General features: G+C 27.9%; 2 protein-coding genes across 2 annotated transcripts; both read right to left on the bottom strand.

The window, feature by feature from the left end:
• Nucleotides 1-1,409: 1,409 nt before the first annotated feature.
• LOC101510496 (uncharacterized protein At5g01610) lies at nucleotides 1,410-4,804 on the bottom strand. Its single transcript, XM_004504279.4, has 2 exons — nucleotides 4,193-4,804; nucleotides 1,410-1,658 (listed from the first exon to the last, which is right to left on the bottom strand). The coding sequence occupies exons 1-2, from the start codon at nucleotides 4,682-4,684 to the stop codon at nucleotides 1,614-1,616; spliced, it is 537 nt and encodes a 178-aa protein (XP_004504336.1). The 5' UTR covers nucleotides 4,685-4,804; the 3' UTR covers nucleotides 1,410-1,613.
• A 2,340-nt stretch (nucleotides 4,805-7,144) lies between these two features.
• On the bottom strand, nucleotides 7,145-11,481 carry LOC101510171 (F-box/kelch-repeat protein At1g55270). The gene is made up of 3 exons (XM_004504278.4): nucleotides 11,340-11,481; nucleotides 11,051-11,257; nucleotides 7,145-8,940 (listed from the first exon to the last, which is right to left on the bottom strand). The coding sequence occupies exons 2-3, from the start codon at nucleotides 11,111-11,113 to the stop codon at nucleotides 7,690-7,692; spliced, it is 1,314 nt and encodes a 437-aa protein (XP_004504335.1). The 5' UTR covers nucleotides 11,114-11,257; nucleotides 11,340-11,481; the 3' UTR covers nucleotides 7,145-7,689.
• Nucleotides 11,482-19,379: the final 7,898 nt, after the last annotated feature.

The following is a 19,379-nucleotide window of genomic DNA, read 5'->3' as shown; positions in this document are numbered from 1 at the left end:
TTTTTTAATGTTATAATTATTTTTAAAATATTTAATAATAATAAATATAATATATCCAATATAATATACCCAATAATAACAAAATTCAACAAAAAAAAAAATATAACCAAGTAGGAGGTCGCATCCCCAGGATGCGACCATCTATTGAAGTAGAAAAAAAATTTCTTCAGGAAGTCGCATCCACAGGTTGCGACTTACAACTGGGGCTAAAAAGTAGGACAATCTAGTATTATTGTTACAAACTAGGGCAATCTGGTATTTAAAATTCAAAAAGGGGGATATTTATATAAAAAACCCTAAATAAGATAGATTAATACTAGATGGCTAAATTTAAAAATAATAGTTTAATATTTCTAAGATTTAATTCAACTAACAGATATTAATATTGTTAGGCTGAATATTATATCCATATTCGAATTCAATATCTCTCAATTATGTGATAATTTATTTATTGTTTGATCTATAAACATAAAAAAAATAGTTAAGTTATTTCATGAAAACCTATATATTTCATAGTGATTGATTAAACTAATAATGTATCAAAAAATTATATATGCATCCAATCAAATTATACCATTATTTCACTTAATCATATTAGTTCCCAAAATATATCTAGAAAATATCTAAATAATTTAAATGCATGTGTATAAATGATGTTAAAATACCCTTATTATATCTAGAATCATGTCTTAATTTTGTTTTTTTTTATCCCATTTTGCTATAAAAAAAATTACTAAATACATAGTGGGTTTATAAAACACCCAAAGTTTGGAAACCGCATTAAAATGCTTTAGAAAAAAGAGATGAAAGGAGTTAAAAAAAAAAAGCATTTGAATGTACCCAAAAAAGCATCTGGAATTGCCATAGAGGTTGGAATTGTATCGAGGTATCCCATGAGTCAGTTATCATCTTAATACTTAAAAAAAGACCAGCAGATTATATGGGAAAAAATCAAACAGAAAAATTGAAGCTAGAATCCTCTACGGCTGCAACTACCGCATACCCGTCGAAATTAGATGCAGTAGAACCTAAATTTAGATTTAACACCTCTATAGCAACTGCACAGAGGATCTGAATTCAAAAAGTTGAGGGTAGTTCGAGGAATCCGGGAACATAAGGACAAGGCACTTTGATTTTGCCATTCTTCATAAAGCACATTTGAATGATGGTTTAAATTAACTTATTTGAATTTATCTAATTATCTATGTGTAAGTAGTTGTAAAATTATTTAGAAGAATTTATACAAACGAATTATGACATGCTCAAAAAAAAAATTTAGACTACTTCTATAAACTCTTCAGAATAGTTTATGAAAATAATTTGACTTTATTTTAATTATCATAAACGCATAACTAAATTGTTTTTTCAAAATACCTAAATCTAACTGGAAACAGAAAGCACGCATGAAATAAAAGTCGAAGACTCAGAACTTAAATATATACATAATAATATGTTCATGAAAGTCTAGTAAGGAAGGATATATGATATAACTCAACCAGACTCGAGATTTATGAGTCCAGACACTTGATTGATAAGCTAGCTAGCAATAGAAGTACAGTGGCACGTGAAGATGTCTCCATTATGCCATATATAATACCAGTATAAAACTGCATCTACTCTGTGAGAAGCATAGGAATTTCCTCCACTGGAACAGGAAGCTGCAAGTTGCAAAAGATTTGTACAAGTTAGTTTTTCTCTGACCTTATAAGAACAGTTTTAGCAAAATGTAGAAAACCAACACTGAATGGTGGTGGAGAGTGGAAAGGCAGGGGGAAAAGGTTGCATTTAATAATAAGTTATGCTCATAACCCAATAAGCTTATATTGAATGCATTGACATTTTGACAACGCCTTAAACATCCCTAAAGAGGTACTAGTAGTGTACTTCATTTCTTCACTAAATTTATCTTCTAACACACAATACAATTATTTATGCAGAAATCTAAATCTGGTAGCACAAATCATGCCTTTTCGGCAGAGCCGTCCTTGAGAGTTTGGGTGCCCTGTGTGAAGTTTGATCTTGGTGCCTTATTCTTTATACAAGTTTTTATTTTTTTTATTAATCATATATATAAATAAATATAATAAGTGAAAATGTTCAAATTAGATCAAAACTACAATAGAATTATAGCAAAAGCAGTTATACAATGTATTTATCAATGCGAACATTGTTCAAAAAAATCTATCAATCCAACAATTTTTATTATATAATTTTTTAGGTGGCCCTGAAAATTTAGGGTTCTATGCGGTCGAACACCCTACACATGCTCAGGGCCGCCACTGCTTTTCGAGATACCAATTGCAGATATATGAGTTCAAAGATTCCTATAAAATTCAATAAGAGAGACTCAAAAGCTAATTGACTCTTTGTAAACCTGACTTCAATGCTTACGTAACTATATTCAGGCTGTAATCGTACTACAACTGATTAACCATTTTCCCTCCTAGGGAATCTAAAGTCCATCAACCAATGACTTAACTCTTCTAAAATAAGTTATTGCATTAAAAAGATAAGTAATCCAAACAGTAATGAAAAATCACCTGTTTGTCCTCGTGACAAGCATAACAAATCATAGATTTGATAAATTTTGATTTGTTAAAGCTAACAATTTGATTTATTAAGTTGGCATATGCTGTACCTCACTTTTTTCACAGTAAACTGAACTATATCTTTAGGGTCAGTTTGATTCAACGGATGGGATGGAAGGGGAGGGACTTTAATGGAGGGGAAGGGGTGGAAAGGGGAATAGAGACATGTGTGGTTTAAAAGACGGAAGAGAAGGGGATGGATTTTAATTAAAGTTGTTTGATTCAAGGAGAAGGGATGAATTTTAAATGGTTTATAAGTTATTTTGTTCCTCTCCCCTCCTCTCTGAATCTCCCAAAATGAAGAGGAAGCAAAAATAGGTCTAGAAGAGATTTTGCTCTCATCCCCTGTTAAAAACTGAACCAAACAAACACTATTTAAAATATTTTATCCCCTCCAATTCTCTCTGTTCGAACTCACTTCATTCAATATATAAAACTGATAAGTCAAAATAATAATAAGAAACCACTTACTACAGCCATTGCGTTATTTGAACATCAAATTATAGATATTATATGTGACACCGTATCTGTTTATTTCTCTCCTTCCTATCTTCTATAACTTACATTCATTTCAAAAATACACAAAAACTAAAAGACACCATATTCGACATCTAAATTTTAACGTCCAAGAATATTTTCCTTATTAACCCTATCAATGTTAACCCATCTTTTTGGGGTGTACTAGATTAAGATTCTAAAATATCTTTTTACACAAAAAATTGCCATTTAAAATCCTAATCCAATACAACCCTTAATCTAACAAATGTTACAAATCAACTAAAAATCCATACTCTACCATTGGCCAGAGTGCCAAACCTAACCTAGTGGAGATCATGAAAATAATAAAGCCAGTGTTGGCAGAATAAAAAGTTAGGGTATCACTCCTAAAGGGAGCATATCAAATGAGATGAGTTTTACAATGAGATAATAGGAGAGTTAAATCTTGACCAAAAAATCATACATGAATGGTCATGATTAAGAGTTATTTAAGTGGCACATGATCACTTAAAAAATTCACGTGACTTTTTCTTCTAATCTTGACCATCCATGTATTGTTAGGTAGTCAAGATTTAACCCTTTCACCCTCATATTGTAAAACTCATCTTTGATATACTCGCCACTCCTAAATATTCCACAACCATAAGAACAACCCCTCACCGCCGCTTCATCCTAACCAATGGGCTTTTTGAATCGGCTTATTTCAGTTTATTTAGTTGTATAAACACTAGTAAGACTATTTAGATGGCTTATGAAAACAACTTATGACATGACATTTATGACATGACATTGTCGTAAGTTTTGCTTACACTCCATTTAAGTTCATGAAAAAGGCTTATAACTTATATGACATTGGTTTGACTTTTATTTATCTTTTATTATAAAACTAGCTTTAACATAAGCACTTGTATAATACTAATTAGCTTTAACATTAGCTCTAACGTTTATATAATAAGCACTTCACTAAGATGTTTATCCAAACATGCCCCTAATCTAGTGTTCAAAAAACTTTAACCTAAAATCCAAAATCCAAAAAATAAATAAACAAATGACCAATTAAATAAATAATGAAATTTGAAACAATTTAAAAAAGAGAGAGAAAATACCAGAGAGGAAGAGGATGGTAATGAAATTCCGTGGTTGCAAGGAGAAGATCTCAACGAGTTACGGCAAGATCGAACGGTTTTAAACTGATCAACATTAAGCTTCTTATTGATGATACCAACTTGGAAGTAGATATTATTAGAAGGAGGCAAATCAACCCTAATTTCATCAACGTTAAACCATAAGAAGAGACGCTGAACCTGAATACCCTTAAGATCAGTGATGGAACCGTAGCTCAACTTCCCGGTGATGGTTTTTTCGTAATAAACGAGATAATCAAACTGTATGTAGCAAGTATTATCCAAAACGACGACGAATCGACCGTCATCGGAGAGTGAGTAGTCGGTAACGGTGTTAGGTAAGAGACCACTAGGGAGACCGAATTTTGGAAGTAAATCGTAAACGGTTTCTTTGGCAGTTGAATTTGTAACGGAAAAGAGGGTTATGGTTGTTGCTACTATGAGGATAATAAACGCGTTGGATTGTTTTGCCATGTGAGTGAGTTATTAAGATGATGATGATGAGTTCTAAGCTTATGTGTGATTTTTTTTGTCAAACAAATGAGGACTACTATCTCAATTTTAAATGGAGTGGAGTGTAGTAGTATCTATCTACCATACTCCCACCAACCCCACCCTATATGCTTGTTTTTGTTTTTTATATATCCGTTTAAAATAGTAACCCACTCTTTTTATTAAGCACAAAATGCTTATAAATATTTTTATATAATTATATAATACAAAGTAAAATTATTTAAATATTTTATCTTTCTACATTGTTTAATCAAAAAAATCTATATACCTTGCTAACGGGTGAATTATAATTATTGAAAAAGTTTTTTACTATTGATTATTGCATGTGCATCAAGAAATCTAAATATATATAAATGATTGTGATTTAATAGAATACCGGCTCCTATTTTTGATGAATAATAGAAACCTTTATTTTTTTTCTTTTTGGCAAAGGTAATATATATCATTGACTGCTTCCTCTCTGAATTACCAGTTTTTATAACATGGGTATCTTCCTGCAATCCAAGGGCTAGGCGTGTTGCTTAGGTGATTTACATTATACTATAATTTTTTAGTGGTTATGCTTTTTCACAAGAGTTTTTTAGTGTTTATTTATTAGGTTTTATTGGTCTTAGAGACCACATATCACTAAACACATAACAAAATATAGTTTATATAAAAAACAAATTATTTTTATAAATAATTTGATTCACACGATTTCAAACAATTACATAAAGTTACTTTCTTTTTACTAAATTGTATAAAGTTAATTAAATACTGAATATTCTTAGGAAAATATTTACTCAGTCGTAATTTAATTTTGAAGCATTCTATACAAATAGGTGGGTCATACAATTAAAGGATGATATATTTACAAATAGGCAATACAAAGGTACTATAATGTAAAGGCAAATTGTTTGCCTTTTTGGAGGCAATTGCCCCGTATACACAAATCCGCGATTGGTTTCTACGTGGATTTAATATTTCTTTTGTGTTTATATTTAATTTTCAAATTTGATTTCAATCTTGTTTTGTTTTTAGTTTTGGTATTTGTTTAATATTTTATTGTAGTATTTATTTAATTTAAATTGATAAATTAATTTTGATTTAATACTATATTTTATTAGTTATTTGATATCGTCAAATTTACAAATTCGAAAATATATTTATTCAAATACTTTAATTTTATTACGTTAATAGATATTTTTGTGTTATATGTTATAAATTTAGATAATTAAATTTGTTAAAAAAATTATATTTTTTATTTTAATAATTTTGAATGTGTGTATTTCTATCCATTTAAATAAATAAAAAAATTAGTAAAAAACATCCAAACTCGTGGAACGCGAGTGCTTATAAAGATCTTTTAATAGCCAAACTCCACCCCAGGCTTCGGAAGTGGCTCGAAAAAATTCATGTAAATAATGCAGTTGTTATAAAAATGGTCAATTATAGGAGTTCGGATACCTTCCATTGATTTGAGGTGTATTAAATGTATTCAGATCCACCAAATGTAGCATTTTTAAATTTATATTTCCGGAATATTGATATTGAAAAAAATGGATATAATCGTAACCTCGATTATAGGATGCTTAAGTGAGGTAAGTTATTATTTGACATTTGGCATCTCTAACCAAAATTCATACGTCAGTTATGGTTAAGAATAATAAGACAAAACTATCACGCCCTCATCACCGGAACCCTCAGTTATGGTTCCGTTTCCGGTGAAGCAGTTTCAGTATGTGCCTAGGTATTCCACAAAGGCTTGTAAAGGATCTGCCATGGCATACTTTGTGGATCTTATGTGAATATCAACGAAATTAAAAACAATCGATTTCTTTTGTTCCTCTTTTCCTTCAAATTTTAAATTGTAGTAAATGATAATGTGTACTCTTGTGCCATATTTTGTTATTAACTAATTAAATCATATATTTTAATATGCAGGGTGATTGATACATGTAAGTTAATGGGTTTTTTTTTCTTTACACTGAAATAGTGACTTTTCTTAGTCTTAGTCAGTTGGATAAAACTAAAGAAAAATAAATGAAAAAGTAAATACCATATAATTTTGTTTTTTTCTATGAAAAAGTTTTTTTCCTTGATTTATTTAACAAGGTAGGCACTCATTAACATGACTCAAATATAAATAGTGATCTTTTTTGGAATCAAGAAACCAGCAATAACCAAAAGAAACAAGTGGAACAGCACATGAATTCTAATAAGAAAAAAGAAATTACTGAGTGAGATAAGATCACAAAATGGCTGCATAATCAACAACTGATGATTGAGTTTCAGAACAACAATAATAATAATAATAATAACAAAAACCTTTTCCACTGGATGGAATTGTCTATGACTATGAGTCTGAGAGAGCCAAAAATCATTTAAACATTTGAAATATATGATAAACTGAGGTGAATAGAATGAAATAACAGCATTGGCTAAATAAAAATTTAATCATTATTACTACAGCCCAAAAGAGTCTACTTATTCTCCAGAATGAGAACAATACATGAATACATACATATGATGGATACAATTTTGAAATTCATGGAAAATTCTTAGAAATTCAAAAGTTCACATATTTAGTCTTCAATCTGGAACAGTTTTTGCCACAAACATAATCTGATATGCTCTTCTCTCCTTACTAACTTGAAATAAATAAACTTGACTAATGATACAACTATGATATCATGTTTTCAAATAAATCATATACAACAACAATGCATGGCTTACAAACCTAAATATATATTGTAATAGCTAAAGGAAAGGCACACAGCCTTAGAGTGAAACAACATTTACAATATAATATGCTCCCTATTCATGACTGTGTGAAGAAGTAGTGACCTCAAATTCTATTGCCAAAATCCTCATCTTTACAAACATAATAATCTGAAAGTAGATAGATAGACTTGTTTCAATTGATTTTCCACAAAAAACCAACATTTTTTCCTTAACTGTGTAACCAATATTATTGTCAGAGAACTTCATGCTTGAAGAACTTGACAGTGAACAATGTGACTCTTCAAACCTCCACGCCCTGCTATAGTTGACCATAAATTTCTAACTAAAGACCTGGCAGGACCCTTTCCAGCAATATTTTCCCAAAGGTGAGGATTGCTTTCGACGCGTTTGTTCGGACTCGAAACATCGACTAGACTGATGCTCATATTGTTACGGATAATGCACAGCTTTCCATTAAGGGAAACAAGAGCAGCGGCATCAAGAGCACGCGAACTACCTAAATGAACCCTGCTATCGATAAACTTCTTCCATGAATCCGTTGCCCCGTCGTAAACTTTGAGCTTGCAGCCATCCTGGCAATCAAGAGCATATAGTTGACCGTTCAATGAGATACTAGGGTTACGCCATCCATTCACCATTCCATTACTTATCGGAGTCCATGTATCAGTTTCCTGCGAATAGGATTCGCAGATGACATTGCGATTCGACCCAAGCCCCTTCAAAAACCATGCACCATTATGAATAACACCAATGAAGGGAACCATAGCTGTGGTCATCTCGGAGATAAAGCTCCACCTGTTCCGGTTAGGGTCATAAACTTCAGCAGATCGAAGAGTTCTTTGAATTCCTTTACACTCCCCGCCAGCAACGTAGAGACAATTATTTATTACACAAGAACCAAACAGATGACGTTTGCGCAGCATGTCTGGTGCTCTGTGCCATTTATTTGTACGAGCGTTGTAGAAAATGACACGCCTCATAGATCCCTTCAATGGATCTCTTCCACCAAATAAGTACAAGTGGCAACCACTAAGAACAGCACAGCCGAATCCCAATGCTTCAGAATATTCCCCGGGAACAGGTGGAAGGGATTGCCATATTTGGTAGATAGGGTCAAAAGCATGCAACGAAATTCTTCCATCACGGTCTCTTTTGATGACGTAAACCCATTCTTCTGCCATTCCAAGACTTTTCCTGAGCGAATAAAAGAAATTTCCAGAAAGAAGGCGATACCATCTCTTGCAAACCAAACGTAGTTTCCTATGCTCAACCCGTGGTACACGAATTAAACAGGCAATAGCGAGATCATCAGGAAGACCAGGTAGCAGAGGAGGCTGAACTCTTGTCTTCTCTCTACGCAAATTTTTGTTCCTGTGTGCATTCGGATTTATGTCAGGTTGGATACATATCTTTGATCCTGGAACAAATTTCCTTGCCCCTGCCACTGTTTTCAGGCCTGAATCTACTTTACAGTAGCATGAAACAGAGTCCACCTGTGAAACTTTGCATGTTAGTGTATTTTCAAAGTACGAAAAAGGTATCTCTAAAAATATGTAAATGCATAACATCCAAAAGCGTATACAGATGCACACAGTAACTTTCTCCTTTCTTACTTCAGGCCCCACAGAATTGAACAATTCTAGTATATGTTTCCTCTGCAGGGAAAATAATGAAGTTCCGGACAAATAACTTCACACTCTATTGGCCTAGTAAAATAAATTATGTTATCAAGGTGAAATTTTTATTTCATTTAGACAGATCATATTTAGTTTTAACATTATTACACATGAACGAAACCATTTTATTTTCAATGCCGCAAGTGAGGTTGATCAGCCATAGAAAACCACCAAGTTATTCCCATCAATGCATCATAGGATCAACAGACCACCCAAAGCAATATCAGTTTCCCGTTTCATTATTCACTGAAATTTAATTTAATACAACAAAAGGAGATGTTGATACATACATGCTCGGGACAAACTCAGATTTGTGAAGCACCACAGCTTGAGTTCAAATGACGGTTTTAGACACGTTTCACAGAAACATGGAGATGGAGTTAAATTATTATAGTTCAAAGTAGGTGAGAATATGTAGTAGGATAATGGTAAAAGATGCAGACAGACAAATATAAGTGACCAGATAGAACCCAATCACCATCAACGTGGTTTGATATTTCAGAGTGAAAAATGAAGTATCCCATGGATATTTAGGCCGAGGGGTAGGTAACCAATTTGAAGAGTCGGAAGGATATAGAAAAATGTCTTGGTAACAAGTTCCTTAAGGGCATTGGTTAAGTAGTCAATAAAAGAAAAGTTTGTCTTGGAAATAGAAGTTTTTACAATTGTCAAAGGTTACAAAAGACATTATTTTTCCATACAAACTTGCCTCTTTTAGTTTCTTAAACAATGCCCTAAGAACGTTTGTTAGCATTCTCCATAAAAGAACAGCATGTAGAAAAATGACACAGCTAAGTAAGACCTCCAATGCATCAACAAGAGCTCCAAATAAGTCGCCTCATGAAATTTTGAAAGATTGGGTGTCATAGTGATGTTTCCAAAAATGCTAATCCCCAGTTGCATACCCCTCTTGAGTAGAGTTTGCAAAATAACACTTTGGTGAAAGAAAGACAGCATATATTGTGTAATATGGACGATTCCATCCTATTTTAACCGAAAAGTGATATTGTTAATGGCTTGTGTGAGAGACATGTTCATTTGCCTCAAATCAAAAGGTGTTTTTGTAAACCTAATTCAAAAAGTCATAACACTAGTTCTTTCTTCTTAATGAAGTCTTGAGAGATAACAAAGTAAATGACGCATTCTGCAATGTTTCTTCATTGACATTCCAGCTTCTAGGGAACTCCCGTTGGATATAAAAAACTTAAACAATGTTCGCCTTTGACAACTCCTGTCATTCCGTAATTCTATTGCTACCGATGAACATTCTATGCAAGACGAGGATGAAGGATTAAGGACAAAAGATAAACAAAAATATGCTCATATGGACTCTGCTTCCCATTCTCACTCTAACACACACAAAAAGTGAAGAATGATTGATTCAAGATGCAATATCAAAAGCCATCTAGGCAGCTGGCTGGCTAGACAGATGGACTTGAATTGGAGTTAAGCAATGCAAAGTTTACAAACATCACAGGTAAAATCATAAATGACAAACATAGTAGTTTGCTTATTTTAGTATTACTTTCAATAAACAAGGGGATAATGCATGTTTGGTTAACAAGGACTTGATTATATTATTATTATTTAGTAGGGCTCTCTGAAAATTTTAGTATTACAGTTAGAATTTAAGAAGCCAGCATACAATGAATGCTGAGATAACAATATACATATAAGATCAAATTTTGAATAAAGAACCCTAAAAAATAAAAGAGGGCTTCTTCCCATTTAAGAAATCTTAAGTTTTATAAATTTCCAAATTAACTGAAATCACAACTTATATTCAACTTAGTTCTTTGCCAGTGCTTAAAAAAAAAAGTAAAAATATATTAAAAAGAAGGATAATAAATCATCTAGGTATGTCTCAAATGCCATGAACATGAAATTCAAAATCAAAACAAATGAGATTTGAAACAACTAAAATTACCAGTGGAGCTTGAACTCTAGAGACCCTTTGAGCATTAGCAGAGCTTTCAACTAACTGGTTCATCTCAAAAGCTGAATCTCGTGGATTGAATGGAAATTTCAAAGGAAATTAAGCATCTTGGTGCAGATCAAATTTGAATCTAACCTTGAATTTTTAAAACCCGATCCAGTAGGTAGACGAGAAAAGTTTATAATTTTACCCCTGAAACTGCAAAAGAAAGACAAAAAAAGAAATGGGTCATTGGAGAATTATTAAGAGTTTCAAAGAACTATGAGATTTCAAGGGGTACCTTTTTCGTTGAGAAAGAACCCACAAAAATTGTGTGATTTTTCTTTCTTGAAGATTTGAGAAAATTAATAACTTTTTTATTATTAAAAAGATGTAGTAAACTTTTTTTGACCAAAAAATAATGTTAAATTGATTTCAGTGAATTTGTGAAATTAATTGTATAAATGTTGTTAAGAGGACACAGCTTGTGACAATGGTCCTATTTTAATAAATGTGTTGCCGTTCATGGGTCAAACTAACCCAACTTTGAAGGCAAAAAAATAAGAGAGAGAAAGAAAATGAAGTCAATAGTTTTTTGTTTGTTTGGGAAACATTGATCTTAGAAATATCTTCCTTTTGTGGAAATTGTGAAGAGTTGGAGTATTTATTGATTAATGGTTATCACATGGCTTCAAACACCCTTTTTTGTCATTTTCTTTAACCATTTGTGCTTTTAAGGAGTTTAGAGTTGTTTTGAAAACGATAAGATGCTGAATATTATACAAACAATCATATTTACTTTCAATTTAGTATAGTGTTCTTATGAATTAATATAAAAACAATAACTTATCTAGTTACTGTTATAAATATAATTTAAAAAATATGTATTGTTTTATACCGAGATAGTTTTTCAATTTTATGTAATCTAATAAATTGTTATTCAAAATTATAAAAATTTGAATACAAATTTAAATTTTTAAAATAAATATAATTTTTCTTATAAGAGTAGTTTCTCTATTTATATAATATATATATATATATAATGTCTTTTTTATTTAATTTATCTAACAAATAAAATAGAATTAATTTATTATTTATTATTTATTTAAAGTTGGAATTATTTAATAGTTTTTAGCATTTTTTGTTAATCTATAATATTTAAAGATAATGTAGGCTGATTTTGAAAATTTTGTATATATTATATTGAAAGAAAAACAATATATAATCTTCCTATTGAAAGAAAAACAACAGGGCTTCTTCCTATTGTTTTCATTTTGTACGTGGGTTGGAATAAATCATGCTATTTTTTATATATTTTGTTTATAAGAAGAGTGTTATTTGAATCTAAGTGTTCTTGCAAGTGCAAGAATAGAAGCTGAGATTAAAGACTGATCTAAACATATATATGTTCCTCAGACTCTACTAATTAATACGAAGTTTTGCATCATTTTTTAATCCAATTAATTTTTCCCTTACAGGGTAGTTATTTGTTCATGTTTGTAGTAATGGTAGTTTTTATTGCATTTCACGATATGGTATAACTATTTCCGCCATTGTAATGTTTTGAAAAGAAATATATTATGTAGACTATCCTTTCAACTCTGCATTGAAATCCATTTATAATTTAAGAGTATTATGTTTATGAAATGTCCACTTCAATTCCTTAAAGTTGATATATGAGCTTTTGATGGAAAAATTCAATCATACAGAATCCTATATTTAGAAATTATTTTTCATTTGTAAAAATAGTTTGATTTAATTTGATATATAAATAGTTTGATTTAATGTATTTTGTAACAGTTATGTTAAATTTGATTCTTTTCAGACTGTCGGACTGGTTCCATTTGGTTTTAAGGTCAACTAAAACCAATTTGATTTGATTTTATCGAACTGCAAACTGGTTATGTTTAGTTTATAAGGAATTTTAGTTCATAATCAAATTTTGTCCACCTCTAATCATGGGCTATTTTAATGATTTTGAAATATCTATTCGAATCTAAACATTTCAGCCCTCAAAATTAAAAATATAATTTTAATAATTATAAAATATTATATATTTTATCAAATGAAACACCAAAAACTCAAACTATTATATATAAATATAACTTTAAACTAGTACTGATTTTCTAGCTATTTAAAAAAGTTCGTTTTTCTAACACTTTCTAAAATAAATTCAAAATTTTTAAATATACTACTAAATAATCACATTTTAAAATAAAATAATCACACCTTTCTTAATCACATTCCATGACTTTTAAATATATTATCAAATAACATATTAAAAGATAAATCAAATAACAACATTTTTAACTAATTTTTAATTGGTGTAGTAAAAAAAAATCAATTTTTTGGTCAAAACAAACTTATAAATCATAGAAAGTGTAGTGTCCAATAACATTTTTTTCTTTGTGAACTCATTCACTGACTAAATTTTTTTATTGAACCTAATAAAGTTTTATGCAATAAACCTTTTCCACTACAATAAACTAATTCTTATTTAACTTGTGTGTTTTTTTATTCTATATTTTTTTAAATCAATACATCATAATTATTAACAAATAAAAAATTGAGATCATATTAACTTTAGGATCTCTGCAATTGCCCACATCGCGCATATCAATTATCAAACGCAATATTTATTATGCGAACATCTTATCATATATTTTTTCAGATTTATATAAAATTATGTATATACCATAAAGCAAAAACCTAGTAAGCTGTTTGTTTAATTGATAATTGGATTTTAAGCCTTTTCTCACGATTTCGATTTAAATCTTATTTTCAACCATGTGAGTTTGTGAATCTTATATTTTTATGTTTGCTTAAAAAATGTACTTTTTATTTTCAGTAATATCATACAATTCATACTTTTATTCTCATGGCAAATGATAGAAATAGTGTTGATGAGATTTTGGTGTTATGTGTGAATTATTATTTTGGGGTCTATTTTTTTATAAATCATATATATTTATCAATTATCAAATTAATACAACCTTCAACATAAATTATAAATAAAAATTAATTATTAATTATTTAATACACTTTTAAGTGAAACAAAATATTATTGAAGAGAAGTTAAATGTCACACAAGCATTGAAAATTTCAAACAATCTAAAATCATAATATCCGTAAAAAAAATCCAAAACCACAGTAGATTCATAAGAAAATTAATGGTTGTTTATTTTATAAAAATATTTGTCGTTTTTATTTCTTAAAATATGTGTTCATTTTTTTTTATAAAATATATTTAAATATGTGTTCAGATAGATAAGATGAAATATTATTTAGTAGAGATGATTTTTGAAAATAATAAAAATAATTTTTTTTGACATTTTTATTAATTATTTATAAAAACGCAGATCATTATTTATTTTAAGAATCTCTTATTTTATTTTTAACGAGTAAAATTAACACGAGTTTAAAATAATAAAAATAGAAAATATTTTTAGAAAATAAACTACTCCTGTATTATAAATGTATCCATCATCTCAAATATGCAATAGTGACATCAAAATTAACAAAAAAAAAACATTAATTCACCTATTAATCTATGGATGATAGTACATTGGTACCTTTGTTTTTCTTTGAGGTGTTTAAAAGTTGAGTTCGGACCAATTTATTTTAGAATACAAGATAATACTATAAGACGATAAAAGAATTTTTTATTTATAATTAAATATGTTTTATTTCATTTAAATTATTTATCTTTCAATTCTAGTCTATATAAAAAGAAATAGTACATATAAAATTATCCAACAAATAATTTTAATCTCTGCTGAAACGAAACATGTTTAATTATCTTTTAACTATAAAATTTTTAAATAATTTTTTGCAATGATGTTTAGAATACTATAAAAATATCATCCACAAAAAATTAGAATTTTTTAACTTTAAATAAAACAAATATATATTTTTTAAATATTAAAATATTAAAATAAAAACAACAAAAATATGAATTTAGAAATTAAATTTTAAATTTATTTTTTGTGATGAACATTTTGTAATGTCATAAACATGCATAAAAAAATTCATTAAAAATATAATTTGTATTAATAACAACAACTAAAAATATATGCATGATAATTTTTTAAATACTAAAAATTATATTTTTATGTTATAAAACTAAAATTAAAATGTTAAAATTTTATAAAAACTAAAAATATATTTAACGCTTTTAATTAATATTATTTTAATATGAGAATATAATTATTTATTAGATACATAAACTTTAAAAAATAAGTATGTGTAGTTTATAAATTTTTCTATTTTAATATATATATTAAAAAAAATTGATTCCCCTACAATTTAAACCCTGATAACTGTGGCACAACCTCAGACATCTTTCATTAGAAATTAGAATTGTAGCTTTCTAGTTTCCACGTAAGAGGTAGTATTGATTACTAGCTTTGTCAAGTGATTATAAGCCCCTTTAAACAAAAATTGTCCATTATTTTAATTTATTATGTGTATTTATTAATTTTTTCTTAAACACAATTCTTATCAATACTATTAATTTATTTTTGAATATTAAAAAGTAATTTTAAAATATTCAAATACAAAAATACAAAAATTATTTTAAAAATACTAAAACGTAAAATAAACACATTAATTGTTGTATTCATTTTTTTAATAAGAATTAGAAAAATAAATGTGTATAATAAGGGATATAGTTATTATTGTAGATAGCTGCAACAAACCATATTCTAACACCTGTAAATAAGGTCCCCGTTCTTTATGCAATATTATTTATTGTATGCCATTTTATATTCTAATTATCGAATTATTGAGTTGATAGTTAATTGGTAGGGTCCACTTCACTCGTCTCTTCGACCTAAAAGAACCAAACTCCCCAAAATGCAACCCTACTACGTCTTCAAAGTATATATAGTTGCAGTTTTATTTGCATCCACATAAGATATAGAAGATTCAGTTGTGTTATTCCAACATATAATATATATTGTGTTATTTATTTATTTTTTTGAAAATAAGTTATACTTTATTTTTATGAAGAAACTTTTAAAAAATACACTTTTATAATATAATATGTATATATTTGTGTCATTAATTATTTTAAATATTTTATTAATTACTAAAATATATGTTATTAACGACTTTTTAAATATATTTTTTATTAAACACTGAGATACATTACATTAACAATTGACTCCTAGTGATTGACTTCATTCGCTAAAAACTACATGATGTAGATAAGTAATATGTCAATTTTGCTATGCTTTTAAACCGTCACTCTGTGTTTTACATATTTTTAATTTCTACATACTACAATGATTATTAGGAAAAATTGAGTAAAATAATTGATATCTTTTTATATGATTGTTTGTCATTAAAACTTATTGTTATTTATTAAATTTATTTTATTTTATCTTACTACTGATTGCAGTTCTAAATTATTAATTTTAGTAAATTAAATTTAAATTTCTAAATTATTTTTATATGCTAATTCAATTGAAATATAAAAAAAATGTAATTTATTTTATTAATTCCCTTAAAACATACAATAAACTACTATATTCTCGACTTTACAAATAGAATGTCATGAAATAATAAAATTAATTCTAGAAGAAAAAAAATCAATGTGACATTAAATTTACATCATAAAATATTAAAGTTATGGTCTATGCTCTCTCATGCTTTTGCTTTTCCCCTTTTTATTAATGAAATTTTAGATTATAGAAAGAAAAAAAGACTCTCGCTCTAGTGATGGTATAGTTAAGCTCTTTTACATCACAACTCTTATCATTATACACATTAGATTGTAGCTTTCATTTTCATTATGAAATCAATATAACAACTTGTAAGTCAAACAAAATTTGATAAAAACATGATATTTAAGAGAAAACAAAGTTTAAATATTGCATTTAATAAAGTTTTGGCTTCCCAACCAATAGGATTGTCCAAAGAGTCTACATCAACCAATATAAACTCTCCACATGTCCAACACATCTATCATTCTTTCTTCAAATTTTCACATTCATGCAGAGCATCACCAACATTCCCGGTTTGTAAAAAAAACTATCGAGAGTTGATGAACATAATTAATGGATTTTATAAAATAAATGGGACTAAGAGAATCTTTATTATATTTACCTTGGAAAGTGATGATTTAACCAAATTGATATAAATATCTATGATATGTGAGTTTTGAATACTCTGTGAGCCAATGCTAAATGCATGACGTGCAAACCTATAAAATGCTACACCTTATGCTTTTTAGGGTCAAAGTATTTCATTACACAAAAGCCACACATTCACACATTTAGATCCCATCAACCACCTTAATTTTCAAGAAGCATTTTAATTGACAAAAGAGAATCAAGAAAAAGGGTAAAAGTCAATGTGAAAAATGCTACTATTTGTTTCAATAAATGTTGCATTCAGAGTGTAAGAAGAATTGTTAAAAACAAAAGCATATGGAAATTAATGATTGAACTGATCTTATAGATGAATTGAATGTCAAAAATTAATATCTCGTTAGAGGAATTATAAAATAATAATAATAAACACTTTATAAAATAAAACGCGATCAATTCATATGTATTAGTATTATTTATGAATAACAGAAATCCAGAAGCCTTCCGAGGAAATGCAGTGACATATTAAAGGGATGTGTGAATGCAAAAGACAACACACCATACACCACTTTTTTATTTGAGTTGAGTAATACAAATATGTATCTTCCATTTAATCTTTACGTGTTTATAAGATACTCAATGTCACATGAACCTGCAATGCTACTAACGTTATTGTCATTTTAAAATTTTACTTACATGTATATATTTAATATTTTTTCAATATTAAAAATTATAATCTTCTCTCTATAAAAAATATATTTTTAATTTTATCATTACATAATAATCATTTTATTATATTAATTATAATAAGTATGAATTTTATTTTCGTTGGTTCTTGGGTTCAAAATGTTAAATCTGTTATCCGAATCGAACATAATTTTAATGGATTATTTCAAGTTATGCCATAATTTAAATGAGTTGAGTCAAAATGTGAGTTAGATTGATTTTGGTGATCAAATTTACGAGTTTACGTGTATTTATATTATCTCTAAGAATAACGATGTATTAATAATTTTTTTTTGATATCATGTAAGTTTTTTATATTCTGTCTAACTCATTATTACAAAATCGATTTATATGATAAAAAAGTTATCCCTTTATAAACAAATTGAGATTTTTTTATTCTTTACGAGACTTGTTATTCTCAAAATATAATTAATCGACAATGTAAAAGTAGCTGTAATATTATTGTTTGTAAATTAAATTCAAATTTTTGTATGTAGGCTACAATTATATTTTACTACATATATAGATAATTATAAAGATAATTTAGGAAATACGATTATTGTAAAGTGACACAATAGTAAAAATGTGGTTGGATGCTTGTGGAAAACACTTTCAAATTAATATTAATAACGCACATGAATTGAATTAATGTAATATAATGAGTAATTGCTGGAATTTTAAATAAAATAATTATTAAAAAGTTAAATAATTTAAATTTTTAATGCAGAGTTACAAATTTTTATATATAAAATTACTATTTTAAGTTTATTAAATAATATTTTAAAATTATTAGATGAAAGTTCATTAGTATTTGACATATTTTAAATATCGACATGTTATCTAAGTTTTGATATAAAATCTCGTGCAAAATACATGTGACTATGATTTTTTTAAATGTATTTTTTTTTGGATTTTTGTTTTAAAAAGTCAAGGTATTTTTTTTGGCTAAACTATATATATTTTCCTTTAAATTATTAAATGATATCACTTTAATGTCTTAAGTTTTTTCATTGCATTTTATCCTATTAAGTTATAAATATTAACACTTTAGGTCCTCCTTTTTATGATTAATTCCATTTTAATGATTAATATTTTTTTATCTTATCATTATTAAAAATAAACGATAAATTTATTCTAAATAATAGTTATTTAATTGTTTATATAAAAATAGATATTACAAATATATTTATACAACATCAACTATGAATGAATTTGATTATTTGAAATATTTTTAAAATAGATCATGTGAATTTTTATTGTTTTAGTATCAATATACCATTTATATAAATATAAATAACTGTGTTGTATTCTTATTAGTTAAACTTAATATATTAAATATTAAAAGATAGATAAATAATGTTTTGACACAAAATTAGATATCAAACACTCTATTTTTTTTTCTCTCACCTTGAGTTGAACGTTCTTACTCAAATGATATAGATAATATTTTGGGTGTGTTTAAATAAATAATTGAAAAGTATTTCGTTTGTTTTGTTAAATATATCATTATTAATGTAGGTTGT

Source organism: Cicer arietinum, chromosome 6 (assembly GCF_000331145.2).
Source record: "Cicer arietinum cultivar CDC Frontier isolate Library 1 chromosome 6, Cicar.CDCFrontier_v2.0, whole genome shotgun sequence".
NCBI classification, from domain to species: domain Eukaryota; kingdom Viridiplantae; phylum Streptophyta; class Magnoliopsida; order Fabales; family Fabaceae; genus Cicer; species Cicer arietinum.
This window is presented reverse-complemented; position numbering and strand designations above follow the sequence as displayed.

Excerpts from the sequence above, each read along its gene's own strand:
- LOC101510496 (XM_004504279.4), bottom strand. The coding sequence starts at position 4,684 with ATGGCAAAACAATCCAACGCGTTTATTATCCTCATAGTAGCAACAACC. Across the intron at positions 1,659-4,192 it reads TACCATCCTCTTCCTCTCTG|CTTCCTGTTCCAGTGGAGGA; the intron begins GTATTTTCTCTC and ends TGCAACTTGCAG.
- LOC101510171 (XM_004504278.4), bottom strand. The coding sequence starts at position 11,113 with ATGAACCAGTTAGTTGAAAGCTCTGCTAATGCTCAAAGGGTCTCTAGA. Across the intron at positions 8,941-11,050 it reads CTAGAGTTCAAGCTCCACTG|GTGGACTCTGTTTCATGCTA; the intron begins GTAATTTTAGTT and ends AAAGTTTCACAG.